At 43.6% G+C, this 15,912-nt stretch overlaps 1 protein-coding gene across 1 annotated transcript; it reads right to left on the bottom strand.

Moving 5' to 3' along the window:
• Positions 1–347: 347 nt before the first annotated feature.
• Positions 348–15,357, bottom strand: slc1a1 (solute carrier family 1 member 1). Its single transcript, XM_064931703.1, has 12 exons — positions 14,987–15,357; positions 10,195–10,335; positions 9,785–9,877; positions 9,461–9,575; positions 9,264–9,306; positions 8,927–9,037; positions 7,853–8,037; positions 7,320–7,427; positions 6,629–6,751; positions 4,720–4,914; positions 4,251–4,385; positions 348–3,875 (listed from the first exon to the last, which is right to left on the bottom strand). The coding sequence occupies exons 1-12, from the start codon at positions 15,084–15,086 to the stop codon at positions 3,635–3,637; spliced, it is 1,590 nt and encodes a 529-aa protein (XP_064787775.1). The 5' UTR covers positions 15,087–15,357; the 3' UTR covers positions 348–3,634.
• Positions 15,358–15,912: the final 555 nt, after the last annotated feature.

The following is a 15,912-nucleotide window of genomic DNA, read 5'->3' as shown; positions in this document are numbered from 1 at the left end:
TGCTTGACTTGGACTGAAATATGTGCCGGTACTCATGTTGGGTGCCGGTACTGTTTATATTTGGGTGCAGGAGTTCCACAATACTTTTGAGATAATATTTTATAAGAGGAACAGGAGCTCAAGCAGTAGAAAATGAAAATGTGATCTCCTGCCCAAGTCAAGCACTGCTCATAGATAATAAATAAAACAACGGTGTACAGTAACCCTTCTCAGTAGAAAAAGGACAAATATGCACATTCAAAAATCAGATGCCGGATACAAAAAAAAAGTAAATGAAAAATGTAATGTCCACAACTCTGGAAAAATCCATTCACAACCATTTTAGAAACCCGTCCAAAAGAGAAACGCCCAAGTTATATTTGTCTTTATTAGCTTGCAGTTAGATACATCTAGTACATGTGGATTCATATACTGAGGTGATTTGTGAATGGTACACAATATAGCCATTTATTGATTTGTTGTTAATATCATCATGTGCTTTTGAAATGTACAGTAGAACCTGATTCACAAGCTTTTTTTTAGTCACATCTGATTAACCAAATGTTACAAATTGCCCTCAATTTGCTTTCCAGTACCCAATATCTTGCCAGCTTCAGAAATGTTATATATTAAAGTTGTCTACTATCTCAAATTAGGCCCTTATGCCACTGTGGTAGAACAAAAACAAGTCACAGAGGGTGGATTGCAATGAGCTGTAACATTGAGTGGCAGTTTCAATAATCCCATGCCTCAAGGGATGAAAAAATGGAAATAAATTGGAGATTATTATAAAAACAAAACAAATGTTATCACCTTGATCGCAACTGACGTGAAGGCTCAGAAAGGGTCATATCGCTAAAGTAAGGATACATAAAATAATTAATTTGTCGGACCACACAAAGTGATTACGTACATAATGCCTTTTTATGAGCTGTTTGGAGCTCATAATTCTGAGGTTTTCTAAAATGTCATTTAACTAAGGATCCATGGTTAAAGTTGGAATTGCACCAATTTGCATTCCTGGATTCTACTGCCGGGTCTTCTGAAACATTGCTTCAGAGGCCCCACCATTTTTTTAAATTGTTTCTCTGACAAACTATCATGAAGCTTTTATAGTTAGCGTTCGCTATCAGAAAGCCTTTGTCGCTAAGACCATCCTTAAATACTTAAGTCATCCATATAGCCCCCCTTAACGAGGGTTAAGCGTTAACTCTTTAGCAATTCATTATGAAAATATTTCCAAATATTTAACAGTATTCAATTAAGTCTTACCTCCAAAGCCTCGTTATTGTGCCATCAACTCTATTGTCTTACTAAAGGCCATTTGTCACTTGAAAAATACATACTGTATAGCAAGTCTATGTTCATTACAAGTTTCACTGTATTTCTTTGCCATATTGCTTCATGCAATGAAAAAATGTGCATGGAATGATACAAAGTGAATGAATGAATGAATGAATATGATGTTTGGCACATATTGTAAATCTACAGTTGGACACAGGAAGCTAAATAACATTAACAACACACACACAATTGTCAAGAATTTTGACAAAAATGAAAAGACATTTGTAAAGTAGTTATCTTCTGGAGGACAAACAAAGCGGAACACTGTAGTTCATGAAAGTCTGTTTGAATCTTTGCAATACACAGTATATTGAACGTCTGGAATATAGTTGTATTTCTTCTTCCATGCTCTTTTTTGCAATACATTTACACAGCTCAGCCCGGCGAATATATTATTTACGTTTTCTCAGACACAAATACAAACAGACAAACGACCACCAGAACACATACCTGCACACCCATGGTGGAGGTATGAATTTCAAAAACTCTTAACTCCTCTTGTAGTCCCCATATCCTAGTTCCCTTTATGTAAAAACAATAACAAAAGTATCGATTTGTTCAAAAGTGACTGTGTTCATTACGTCAACATAACGATGGAAGCGCTTTTAGTAAAGGAGAGCATGGGACTGTCTGAAAGGGCACATTATTCCCTACATAGTGCACTACTTTTGACCAGGGCTTATTTAGGGAATAGGGTGTCAATTCAGACACTTTCCAGCTCATTTTAAGGATTTCCGCTCGTGGTTAAAAAGCAGGATGATTGCTCTTAGAGAAAACACATGGTGGCTGATGTTGCAAACGTTCGAGCTTGAAAGTGTCTCATGTCATGTTTTTTGTCTCCCTTTTACAAGCGCTGGTTTTATGATTAGCTTCGAACCCCCCTCACATTTCTACCAAGTCTGGTCGTATACTGTATGTGCTATAGCCAGGGATGAAAGCAAGACGGTACGGTCCAGTATGGCGTCCCAGCAAAATAAATAGTGGGGTACTGGTAAAACATGAGCCTGTCACAATATTTCAAATTTTTTTTTTCAAGAACCATTACACCATTATTTATCAATAGGCTACCGCATGTCAGAGGCATGAAAAATGAGCAAATGGACTTGAACGGTTGGGATAGCCTACGCTCCAAAAATGCGATGTGGTTCGACAAGAACACTGAAATTTTGCCAAGGCAGAGATGAATGGCCGACACCAAGACGCTAACGAACAGCAGTGGGCGCATAAAATCTGGCCTCATGACAATTGTCAAAATGTCATTACACTTTGTGGTGTTTTGTGTCTCTTTCTATTCACTACTGTTTGGAGGCTGGAAATATATTTTGAGTGGATGATTGTGCACGAGTAGACTAATAGGCTAAAGGAGCCCTTTTGAAGTGATTGTTGGACAATCAGATTAAAACATCATGATTAGTTGTGTTTATGCCACAATAAAAGGTACTACATTTACATTTTTTAATGACAAATCTTTTTATTTCTTAAAAGAAAAACTTTATACCCCTTTGTCTGGTGATATCCAATTGGTTGTTACAGTCCCGTACAGACTTGGGACAGGCGAAAGTCGAGAGCCGCGCATCTTCCGAAACATGACCCTGCCAAGCCGCACTGCTTCTTGACACACTGTTCGCTTAACCCTGAAGCCAGCCGCACCAATGTGTCGGAGGAAACACCGTCCAACTGGCGACCGTGTCAGCGTGCAAGCACCCGGCCCGCCACAGGAGTCGCTAGAATGTGACAGGCTAACCGTCCCCTAGCCTGGACGACACTGGGCCAATTGTGCGTCGCCTCACGGGTCTCCCGGTCGCAGCCGGCTGGGACACAGCCCGGGATTGAAACCAGATCTGTAGTGACATCTCAAGCACCGCAGTGCCTTAGACCGCTGCGCCACACGGGAGTCCTTAATTATAAATCTTTACGACTGAGCCCACAGAGATCATTATGAATGAATAGGGATTCTATATGCAATTCTATGATGGAGTGCGTACACACATAGGCGGTCCTGTACTGGGAAGAAATTAAATTGACTTTCACCCCTGGCTATAGCCAACTCTTCTATCCTTGTCAAGCCGTACTACACTGTATACATGGCAATGAACAAACATAGACAGGAGTTGGCTAAATCACAAACAGACTAGCCTGGTACCAGGTCTGTTTGTGTTGTCTCGCCAACACCAATAGTCGTTGTCACGCCAATGCCCATAGCAGTTGGCAAGACAGCACAAACAGATCTAGAAACATGCTTACAAACAGGATGGGACCACCAGGCTAACATCTAGCAGCAATGGCACTTCTTGGCTCCCCGCCCTCCTTCCTAAAACTGTGAAGTCTCGGTGAAGGAGATGGCGTCGGTCTTGTCGATGGTGAAGCCGCCGTTGACATAAGACTTTTTCTCACACTCCTCATCGTCCAGCGTGGTCTCCAGGACGAAGGGGTTGGTCACGTCCACGTCCGAGGTGATGTCCATCCTCTCCAGCTCCCGCCTGGACAGCTTCTGGACAATGCCAGCTCCGTAGGCATCCCCCAGCACGTTGATCATGGTGCGGAAGCGGTCTCTAAAACAGCCGGAGGGGGTTATGGTGAGTGACTATTATCTGTTGATTATGAGTTAGTTAAAGATTCTGTTGACTTTGCAATATCACATCATCATACGTTGCTGGGCAACTCCCTGCTTACAGACATCAACAACAACAAAATGTATTCTGCCAAGAATGGCCCTCTTGGGCATTGCTCAAGGGATGGCACAAATCGGTAAGAGAAAGTAGTGACAGTCTTGACAAATTGAAAGTCTGTTTTCTCTTAAGAAGTCGCACCACTGTGTATGGTGATGTTATATTGCTGAGTCTACCTTTAACACCTCACACTGTTGTATTCATCACTAAAATAATAATTTATCTTGACAATATTACGCTCAACAAGGTATTACTCACAGTAGCCAATCCACAGCAACAATTAAAGTGACATCATTTGCAGGTAGTCCAACGGCAGTCAGCACAATCACCATGGTGACAAGTCCAGCGTTAGGTACACCGGCAGCTCCGATGCTGGCTACTGTTGCTGTTATACTGAAATTGGAGTAAGTTAACATCTTTACAATTCGTTACCCTGACATATTATTAGGTCAGATGCTTGATACCAACATACTGACACGACAGATGGTATAAATGGATGTGACAGCCGATTTCACCTGATTACAATTGAGTTTTTTCAGTTTTGTCAAGCTCAAATGTTTTTTTTCTTACATCACTGAGTGGCATACTCATTCAGAGCAGCTGAAGTCCAATGCCACCAAATGCTATGGGTTCTGATCATCACAAGTATACGAAGACAATTTAACTTGCTCAAATTATGTACATAGAATATCAAATCTAATTTCGACGTAGGCTGTTGGTGATTTACCTGATGGTGACAATCTGACCCACATCCAGAGAGTAGTCGTTGAGCTGGGCAATGAAGATGGCAGCAACCGCCTCGTAGAGAGCCGTGCCATCCATGTTGATAGTGGCGCCCACAGGCAACACGAAGCGGGTGATCCTCTTGTCGATCCGGAGGTTCTCTTCGGCACAGCGGAAGGTGACCGGCAGGGTGGCAGAGCTAGAGGTCGTATTTAAGTTGAATGCAGTATGGATGCACGGATAGATGGATGGGTGGATTGTATAGATAGATGGATGGATACATAGACAAGTCAGCCATTACATCTATGCTTTGCTATACACAACAGATTGTACAGTCGTGGCCAAAAGTTTTGAGAATGACACAAATATAAATTTTCACAAAGTTTGCTGCTTCAGTGTCTTTAGATATTACTATGGAATACTGAAGTATAATTACAAGCATTTCATAAGTGTCAAAGACTTTTATTGACAATTACATGAAGTTGATGCAAAGAGTCAATATTTTCAGTGTTGACCCTTTTTCAAGACCTCTGCAATCCCCCTGGCATGCTGTCAATTCACTTCTGGGCCACATCCTGACTGATGGCAGCCCATTCTTGCATAATCAATGCTTGGAGTTTGTCAGAATTTGTGGGTTTTTGTTTGTCCACCCGCCTCTTGAGGATTGACCACAAGTTCTCAATGGGATTAAGATCTGGGGAGTTTCCTGGCCATGGACCCAAAATATTGATGTTTTGTTCCCCGAGACACTTAGTTATCACTTTTGCTTTATGACAAGGTGCTCCATCATGCTGGAAAAGGCATTGATCGTCACCAAACTGTTCCTGGATGGTTGGGAGAAGTTGCTCACAGAGAATGTGTTGATACCATTCTTTATTCATGGCTGTGTTCTTAGGCAAAATTGTTGAGTGAGCCCACTCCCTTGGCTGAGAAGCAACCCCACACATGAAGGGTCTCAGAATGCTTTACTGTTGGCATGACACAGGACTGATGGTAGCGCTCACCTTGTCTTCTCCGGGCAAGCTTTTTTCCGGATGTCCCAAACAATCGGAAAGGGGATTCATCAGAGAAAATGACTTTACCCCAGTCCTTAGCAGTCCAATCCCTGTACCTTTTGCAGAATATCAGTCTGTCCCTGATGTTTTTCCGGGAGAGAAGTGGCTTCTTTGCTGTTCTTCTTGACACCCGGCCATCCTCCAACAGTCTTCGCCTCGCTGTGTGTGCAGATGCACTCACACCTGCCTGCTGCCATTCTTGAGCAAGCTCTGTACTGGTGGTGCCCCGATCCCGCAGCTGAATCAACTTTAGGAGATGGTCCTGGCGCTTGCTGGACTTTCTTTGGTGCCCTGAAGCCTTCTTCACAACAATTGAACCGCTCTCCTTGAAGTTCTTGATGATCCGATAAATGGTTGATTTAGGTGCAATCTTACTGGCAGCAATATCCTTGCCTGTGAAGCCCTTTTTGTGCAAAGCAATGATGACGGCATGTGTTTCCCTTCAGGTAACCATGATTGACATAGGAAGAACAATGATTCCAAGCACCACCCTTCTTTTGAAGCTTCTAGTCTGTTATTCAAACTCAATCAGCATGACAGAGTGATCTCCAGCCTTGTCCTCGTCAACACTCACATCTGTGTTAACGAGAGAATCACTGACATGATGTCAGCTGGTCCTTTTGTGGCAGGGCTGAAATGCAGTGGAAATGTATTTTTGGGATTCAGTTCATTTGCATGGAAAAGAGGGACTTTGCGGGAATTAATTGCAGTTCATCTGATCACTCTTCATAACATTCTGGAGTATATGCAAGTTGCCATCATACAAACTGAGGCAGCAGACTTGAAAATTAAATATTTGTGTCATTCTCAAAACTTTTGGCCACGACTGTATGATCCTGAATAGTGACTGAGGCTTACCTGGAAGAGATCATTAGAGCAGTGACCAGTGCCTGGGCCATCCCTAAGGTAAAGGTATACGGGTTCTTCCTCACAATGGCAAAGTAGATCAGCGGCAGACAAATGGTGGAGTGGATAGCTAGGCTAAGGAGAGAAATAAAACATTACATTGCCATGAAAAAAAAGTGTCTGATTAAAAAATAGTGATGATCAAACAAGTTTTGACTCGTTGTAAGAAATAGCTGACTAACCCCTGGCGTTAACTGGGGACTAAAACTCTCCTCCTCCAGCTTATAATAACACAATGACCAGGGTTGCGTCCCAAATGGCATCCTTTTCCTTTTATAGTCTACTACTTTATGACCAGGGCCCATAGGTCTCTGGTCAAAAGTAGTGCACTATATAGCCATTTGGGACACACATGACTGCGTTCCCCCTCACTAAACTCAGTTTCCTTTTGCTGGACACCCAGAAGCATCATTCTGTCCGGTAAATTTACGGGTTGGACAGGCGTTCGCCAAAGGCCTCATTACCGCAACTGCAGGTTGAGCAGTTTTAAATGTCCTTGGTTCTTATCTGTGCCGGGGCAGAGCTGGGCTTTTAGAGTATCTTTGCAGGAAACCTGGACCCTAATGCCAGCTATAAATCTAGCATTGTTGTGGCGAAGTATCAGAAAGAGAAAGAGGGACTAAGATGGCTGGCTCAGACTCACCCACTCAGCACTGTCACCATGTACAGGCCCATCTTTCTGAAGATCTCCCAGTCTTCTACCTCAATGATCTTGGCAGCTATGAGGAAGAGTATCCCCACTGGCATGTAGCTGTAATTGCAACAATACACTTTTAGAAAAAACGTTTCTGAAAGGGTTCTTTGACTGTCCCCATAAGAGAACCCGTTTTAGTTCCAGGTAGAACCATTTTTGGTTCCAGGTAGAACCCTCTGTGGAAAGGGTCTATACGGAACCCAACATGGTTCTACCTGGAACCAAAAGGGGTTCTTCAAAGGGTTCTCCTATGGGGACAGCCGAAGAACCCTTTTAGGTTCTGGATGACCACTTTTTTTTCTGAGTGTAGTGTTGTTAATGCCATTGTTATGATCATCATCATCACTGTCATCATCACCACCACAGAAATGTTAGCATTACGTCTACAATAGCATAGAAAACAGCTACCATATGAATTCACCTAAACAGCTGTTGTGTACTGTAAGTGAGAGATGTATGTCGTCTAACAGGCTGTATCGTACCACATGATAATCTGGACTAGCCTCATGGTGGCCTCGTTTAAAGCGTCAAAGAATTCCAGCAGAATGCGTCCCCTTTCGCCCATCTTGCCGATGACAAGGCCGAACGCCACACAGAACACGATGAGGCCCAGCACGTTGATCCCATCAGAATATGACCCGACAATCTTATAGTCCTTGGTGATGTTCTGCAGAGGGGAAAAATAAGGAGGAAAGTAGTTTAAGGTCAAAATAGATTTTGGTCAAAATATCCACTTGTGGGGCCTCTCAAGTGGTGCAACAGTCTAAGGCACTGCATCTCAGTGCTAGAGGCGTCACTACAAATCCGGGCTCGATCCAGGGCTTTGTCGCAGCCAGCTGCGACCGAGAGACCCATGAGGCGGCGCACAATTGGCCCAGCATTGTCCGGGTTAGAGGAGGGTTTGGCCGGCCGGGTGTCCGCAGGAGTCACGCTCTATAGCGACACCTGTGCATTCTGAAACGGACGCCAGTTGGACAGTGATTCCTCCAACACATTGGTGCGGCTGGCTTCCAGGTTTAGCGAGCGGTGTGTCAAGAAGCAGTGCGGCTTGGCAGGGTCGTGTTTGGGAGGACGCATGGCTCTCGAACTTCGACTCTCCCGAGTTCGTACGGGAATTGCAGCGATGGGACAAGAATGTAACTACCTATTGGCTATCACAAAATTGGGGAGAAAAAGGGGTTATAAATTGTGTTACAATGGGCTGACATCCATGTCTTGAGCTTTTTCCTCAGATCACAACATAGTGACCGGTCTACACAGTGGCATCATAATGTAAGTTGGTCATATTGGTCATATCCATCACATTAGATGTGGGTGGTCAGGTGTAGATTCACAAAGGCTAAGTTGAAGACCCACATTTTCAACCCACAAAGGCAAAAGATTGTGATTGGACAGATAATCAGATGTGGTTAAAGTTAATCAGATGACTAACTAATCAGGTTTAAAAAAGCAAACCACATCTGATTAAAAGTAAACCAGGCTTAGCAGCTTTGATCCTATCAAATCACAGCTTTTGACATGCTGGTGGATAAACACATGGAAACAGTGACACCTACCTCTGGGGGGAAAATGGTTGCCATGACAGCGGTAGAGAGAGGAGGGAACATTGTAATTGTAGTGTTCCCCTTCACTTTAGGTGGTTCCAGCTCTTTGCGCTTTGTCTTGTACTGGAATGATTGAATAGGTTGAATTGAAATAGTTACATTTGACATGGTTACATTTTAATGTAGGATCATGTTTTCTCTTCAAAGTGCAGTGATTGTTTAGCCTGGCCCCAAATCTGTTTGTGCTGTCTTGTCAACTCTTATGAGAATTGGCAAGACAGCGCAAACACACCTGGTACCAGGCTAGTAACTGAAAGCTTTAATGTACAAATCAGACAATGAAGGTTACCTGTTGGAAACAAGCCTGCAGTAGGTTTTCAGGAAACATGTTTCTGTGGATGGAACAAGACATGTTGAGATGGCAACAATGTGAGACAAATGTGGAAATGTTATGCACACTGCACCTCCGACTGATGGAGAACGGACCTTTTGTAGAAATTCTACAAAACTATTCTTCTATATGATGGTATGAAGCGTAGCTGTCACCTGACAAGATCCAGTAGAGTGTCGACAGTGGTGACGTTTGGTGTGGTCCCTGTCCTGTCGATATGTTCGGCCTCCTGAGAGACACCAGGTTTGATGGTCATCACCAATACAATACCTGGAACACATGTTATAACCATCAGTCAATATTCAGCTTTCAATGGTGACGTGTAAATAACAACATGTTACATAGTTAGTCTGTCACTCACTTAATCTGAAGCATGAGGCACTGAAACCTTCCACATTTTGTTCAGTGCGTCATGCTTCATAACAGACGGAGAGCAGCTGAAAGAGAATGAGACCAAGCCAGTCATCCTGTTAACTCACCCAGAATAACTGCGATGATGGTGGTGGAGAAGTAATACACCACAGCCCTCAAACCTATCTTTCCAGAAACTTCCGAATCCAGGGCGGCGACTCCTGTGACCACAAACAAGACAGAAAGACAATTAACCTGTTGTCCACCCAAAGGAGAAATGTCTGTCAACAAGTCTCAATGACAATCACTATTTAATTTGTCCTTAATATCTAAGATATCTGGCGCAACAATGACCTGTCGCAGGTGTCTAGACGCAGAACTCAAGAAGATCCGCTTGCCATGGCCCGAGGCAAAGAAAGCTGCCCAAGTTCTTCTAGGAACTAAGAGGTTTAATACTTAAGATATCTTAACCTTCTCTGATGGCCCTCTTCTTTAAACATAGTGCTGAGTGACTGAGATGCAATTCATCCCAAGTTACCTGTTATCATGCTGGAGATGATGAGGGGCAGGATGACCAGCTTGAGCATCCGCATCAGGATCTCTCCCGGGAAGCCAAAATACTGCTTATGAAGGTGGGAGAGGGAGGCATATTCCCTGACCACCACCCCAAGACCTATCCCTGAGGGAGAGAGCGAAGGAAGGAGAGAGGAGGAGGGAGAGTGAGAGAAAGAAAGAGATATATAAGACAGCCAACTCAAGAGGTCGGTTCACACAGGTTAGTTCAATGCGTGGCTAGTTCAACACATCACACTGTATTATTGCAGACTGTGTCACACGTTAGCCACACACTGAGTATGAGGCATTTTCACAGTGGAACTTTAAAGTGGGAGAACAGAGAGAGGGCGAGATAATGATGACAAAAAGGAACAATATTGATGTTTGACCTGCCTGCCACGGCAAATTAAAACGGAAACATCATTATCATTTCAGAGCTGCCCTGTAAGCTACCACAATATTATGCCCATGTCATTTTCTTGTTTTTAGGTTTACGGGCCAAGGTTGCTCTGGGTTTCATGACGCTGGCTCAAGGTTGTGACATTGAGGAAACCACTTCCTTTAGCCATAAGCTGCTAGAGTAGCATTGCTATTGCTGACCTGCGCAGCAACAGCGACCTTGGAGAGCATTAGTTTATTGGCCAAGCGGGCTGCCTGTCTTGGCGTTTTTATAAGGCTCATTGCGCATCGCTGTGGGGGGTTTTCGCCCATAAATGCCACATACAGTGAGTTTCTCAAACCCCCCCTCCACCACCCTGAGTGTGTTATCAACCATTACAGGCCACCATAAAATAACCTTGTGCAAGGTGATGACACAGTGAATCGTAACCGAACAAGTTACATCATTCCAAATGAAAAATAAAACCTCTCATAATGAATACACTGTATTGGTGGTTTAGTGGTTTAGTGTTAATGGTGGTGGTAAGGTTAGAAACTGTTGTGGGGGCTACTGGATGGGTCATGTTGACATGCTGAGAACCAAATACGCCCAAATAGACATTGCACAAGCCTAGACAAATACTACTGAAACAAACAAGTGATTCATAAGTTATGTTGTAATTAGCATTTTGCCATGCAATTTCTATGTAAATATCAGGCAATTTCTGTGGTAAAATAAAAAACAATGTGCTTTCCAAAAATGACGAATCGCACTCTCCATGCCGTTTTCTGATCAGTTTTCATGGTTTAATTAAAAGGATGAGTCGGCACATCTCTTGAGATCTGGGTCGGTATTCAGAAAGCATCTTAGAGTATGTGTGCTAGGATCAGTTTTGTCTGTTAAATGCTAATAAATATGATTATATGGAGAAGAAGGGGGACCTGATCCTAGATCAGCACTCCTACTCTGAGAATACAGGCCATGTGGAGATGGAAATCTTGCAGCATTTGCATTTGAGTCATTTAGCAGACACTCTTATCCAGAGCGACTTACAGTAAGTAGTGAGTGCATGCATTTTCGTACTGCCACAACAGGACAATTATTGGCAAAGCTAAATTACTTACTTATGAATGAAACATACATGATGACAGCCAACAATTCCGCCCATGTAATTACTTAAGTACAGAACTGGCATGAAAGGGGCTGCCTTGCCATTAAAGAGTAGTGGTCAGCAACAGAGGCCACATGGTGGAGTAGTGAATTTTTGTCATCCAATGGCAGAACTCATTTTCTGTTTAAGGTGTTCCATGGCATCCAACCAAATTACAGACCGACAAGAGTGCTCATCTCAGCATGTAATTCAAACGAGGTCCTGACTTCTCTGTTGTCACTCAAGATTCCATGTCACTTAATTAGGGGTGTTAATTAAAGGCGTATTCTGCCATTTCGCCAATGAAATTCACGAAAAATTAAGGCTCAATCAGAACACTCAATCTTAGGCCAGAATTCAAATGGGACACTACTATGGCCACCTAAAAGTCCACGGCTACCTTATTTATGTATATATTTTTTTATTTACCCCTTTTTTCTCCCCAATTTCGTTGTATCCAATTGGTAGTAGTTACAGTCTTGTCTCATCGCCGTAACTCCCGTACGGACTCGGGAGAGGCGAAGGTCGAGAGCCATGCGTCCTCCGAAACACAACCTAGCCACACTTGCACATCCACCCCGGAAGCCAGCCGCACCAATGTGTCGGAGGAAACGCCGTTCACCTTGCTGCCTGGTCAGCGTGCACTGCGCCCGGCCCGCCACAGGAGTCGCTAGTACGCAATGAGACAAGGATTTCTCTGCCGGTCAAACCCTCCCTAACCCGGACGACACTGGACCAATTGTGTGTCGCCCCATGGGCCTCCGGGTCGCGAAAGAGCCTGGGCTCGAACCCAGAATCTCTGGTGGCACCACAGCGCCACCCGGGAGGCCTCACTATTTATATTTTATTGAAGATTTATTTTTAAACTATACAAAACATATTATACAGACAACAACGTACAGATGCACACAAACATCCACAACATCACCCCTGCCCAGACCCACCTGCTCCCACCCTCATCTCCAGCGCCCGCATCACTCCGCCATATGGCCTCAAACTGCACCATTTTCTTTCTCTCAGTCTCCCAAGCACTTTCAACATTCAGATAATAAAGCATTTGACCTTTCCATTGTGTTAACGATGGAGGATTGGTTGATTTCCAGTTAAGGATATGTTTTTCCCCCAGGATGATTGATGAGAAAAGTATCGTCCAACCCATCGGGTATCTCACTGCACCCTCATATGCCATGTCCCCGGGTTCTAATTGGCTCTTTTAACCCCCACTCATCTCCACTGCAGCTCTTAAAATGTAAGAAAGATCATTAAAAATAGGAATGGATTATCAATTTTGTCATGTGCATTTGGACCAACACAGGTTTATGTTGACATTCTAAAACTCTGCTTAAGCAGAGATGGTGTTATCCTTGTGGAGGACACTTCAAAGTCAGCATTTATCATTTAATTGGTCGAAAGCCTTTAAAACGCATTAGACACAATACTGCCACTGAGCCAAAGTCCATTTAGTTCAGAAAATTATAAATGTCCAACCATTAAGAAGCCAAGCAAGCACCAACAATAATTGTTGAAGGGTAGGACAATTCGGTGACAGGGGCCATACAAATCGGTGTGTAATTCTTTCTAAAAACAAGGGGTCGCAGGCAGCTTCAAAGGGGGGTTGTGAATAAATCTAAATAAATAATAGCCTTCTCTGCATAATAAAGTGATACGTTCCATAATTAACAATGCATTTTTAGATTAATTGTCCACCACCACCATTAGCCTTTCGCTGTGAGCTCATCGTTGCATTTTAGCACTTTGAATGACAACAAAGGAGCATATTATAGTTTATACCACGGCTAGACTGTGTCGTAGGTTATTTCCACAGGACTCCACAGCCCCCGGTTGATTATCCCTTATGTATTTTATATCTATTAAATAAATGTCATAAGCCAGAAATGCTGTGGTGGGCTGGGCCATATCAGAGCCATATATGGCCCCTGAATCACACTTTGCGAATCACATTGACAGGACCTTGCATGCAGAACAGCTGTACCGACTGAATGGACTGAAGGAGCCAGTGGAGTGTGCCGCTTCAGTCTAGTCACGTTCGACTGGGGCTGCGAGACAGGCTCTGGGAGGCAGCAAAGCTCAGCACAGGGAACCCTGTCTCTGTCGGAGACTGGGCAATGAATGGCGTAGCAGAAGCAGAAACTGCGAACGCAAAATGACCAGTCACACACATGCACAATTATGAACAGTCACACACTGTAATGATAAGTCACACACACAAACACACACAGATACACTCATTATGAACAGCCACAGTCACACACTGTTTGCATCCATCTTCGAACATCCTCACAGCATAAGCACACACACAGATGCATGCACAGCCTGGTCTCATACACTAGATGTAACATAGTAAACGTAAATCCAGAACATTCAAATTAGTATGTTATGTTTGGTTTGCTTACATAAGACAGGTGGTTACTTAAGGCAAAAACGAAAGTAGGGTGATTGGTCATAAAACGCAAACGTCTAGCAACCCAAAGGTTGTGAGTTCAAATCTCATCATGGACAACATTTTAGCTCATTTGCACCTTTTCAACTACTTACTACTTTTTTGCTACTTTGCAACTACTTAGCAAGTTAGCTAACCTTTCCCCTAATTATTTTATCCAACTCTTGCCCTAACCTTAACCCTTTAACCTAACTCCTAACCGTAACCCCTAGCCTAGCTAATGTTAGCCACCTAGACAGAATTCGTAACATATCATACATTTTTAAAAACGTGTAACATATTGTACATTTAGTAAATTTGTAACATATAACACAAATTGTAATTCGGAATATATCATACGAAATTGGTGATGGACATCCACAAATTAATACATACAAAACGCAACATATACTATATGTAGTATCTAGGATTTACGTACAGAATCATACGAAAGGCTCTGAGACTAGGTTGGTATGCAGCATGCACAAGCCGACATTATGCACACAACACACACATGCGTGCACATTGCTATTCTAATCAACCAGCCCCCAGCCCTACGCATCCTTATATGACCAAGAGAGGCTGCTGGATGACTCCAAGCCTGGACTGCAGCAGGGGAATACATCAGGAGAGAAAGCAATGACAAAAAAGGACAGAGGGAAGGGGAAATGGGTAGGATGCACCACCACTGACAGAGCAAGGAGAGAGTGGAGACAGACGGGCAGCCTCGCGGAAGGGTGACATCAAGCAAGGCTTCTTCACGTTATGCAGAACGCAGACATTATGGGGGCTTCGCTTTCACTTACCTAACAGCACCGACACAATGGTTGCAATAAGCAGCCAGTTCCTCTTCAGCAAGCCTTTGAAGTCCCAGCCCCTGCGTTCTTTCTTCCCCATCATGTCCATTGGTGTGGCTGTTGGTTGTTTCCTTTAGCCCCCGCAATAGAGAGCACAAATGGGAGTCGGGACTCTAGGGAGACACAAAAGGCTCCACGTATCAGGCGGCCAGCTGACAGATGCAGCAGACAGTAGAGGCGGCTGTAGCTGTCTGCGCTGCTGCTATAGCTACCAGAGGATGCAGCTAGCCTGCCTGGCTGTCAGTTGTTTCTGATGGAGAGGGACTGGAGAGAACCGCCTCCTGTGTGTGTCTCTGTGTTTGTGTGAGGCAGAAAGTGTGTGTGTGTGATGGAGAGAATGAGAGGGGGAGATACATCACCAGGTTTTTATCCATAGGGTCACCTCCAACCCCCCACCATTACACGCACACACACACACACACACACCCACCTACACACCCCGAGAGCTGCTCAGTCTGGGGTCTTTCTCCTTCATTACATCTAGGAGATTAAAAATATATTCTCCAGAGACAGTCACTGAATGCAATAGCCTACTTTGCATGGATAGTATCCTAACAGAGTTGGTATAATATGAAGAAATGGCACAATATTGTTTGGCTGGCTGCTGACTGCTGTATCATATGCGTACAGACAGTTAACCATTTCTGGGAGGGATTGGAAAGATTTGGCAGTGATGTGCAAGTGATGTTACAGACGGCCTATGAAAAACCCTTTTCAAAGGGCGTCCTTGGTTTCACGACTGTAAAACATGCATGGATCATTAAAAGCATAAAGAAACATGTATGGATAATTATGGGTCTTTTCTGACATGTACTATCAAATGATTAACTCAATGTTCATAGGAGTCGTATGATTCATGGGAATGCCTTTCCATT

Source organism: Oncorhynchus masou, chromosome 23 (genome assembly GCF_036934945.1).
Source record: "Oncorhynchus masou masou isolate Uvic2021 chromosome 23, UVic_Omas_1.1, whole genome shotgun sequence".
Taxonomy (NCBI): Eukaryota; Metazoa; Chordata; class Actinopteri; order Salmoniformes; family Salmonidae; genus Oncorhynchus; species Oncorhynchus masou.
This window is presented reverse-complemented; position numbering and strand designations above follow the sequence as displayed.

Excerpts from the sequence above, each read along its gene's own strand:
- slc1a1 (XM_064931703.1), bottom strand. The coding sequence starts at position 15,086 with ATGGACATGATGGGGAAGAAAGAACGCAGGGGCTGGGACTTCAAAGGC. Across the intron at positions 9,576-9,784 it reads CATCATCGCAGTTATTCTGG|GTATTGTATTGGTGATGACC; the intron begins GTGAGTTAACAG and ends CATGTGTTCCAG. Across the intron at positions 9,307-9,460 it reads ACTCTACTGGATCTTGTCAG|AAACATGTTTCCTGAAAACC; the intron begins GTGACAGCTACG and ends TTCCATCCACAG.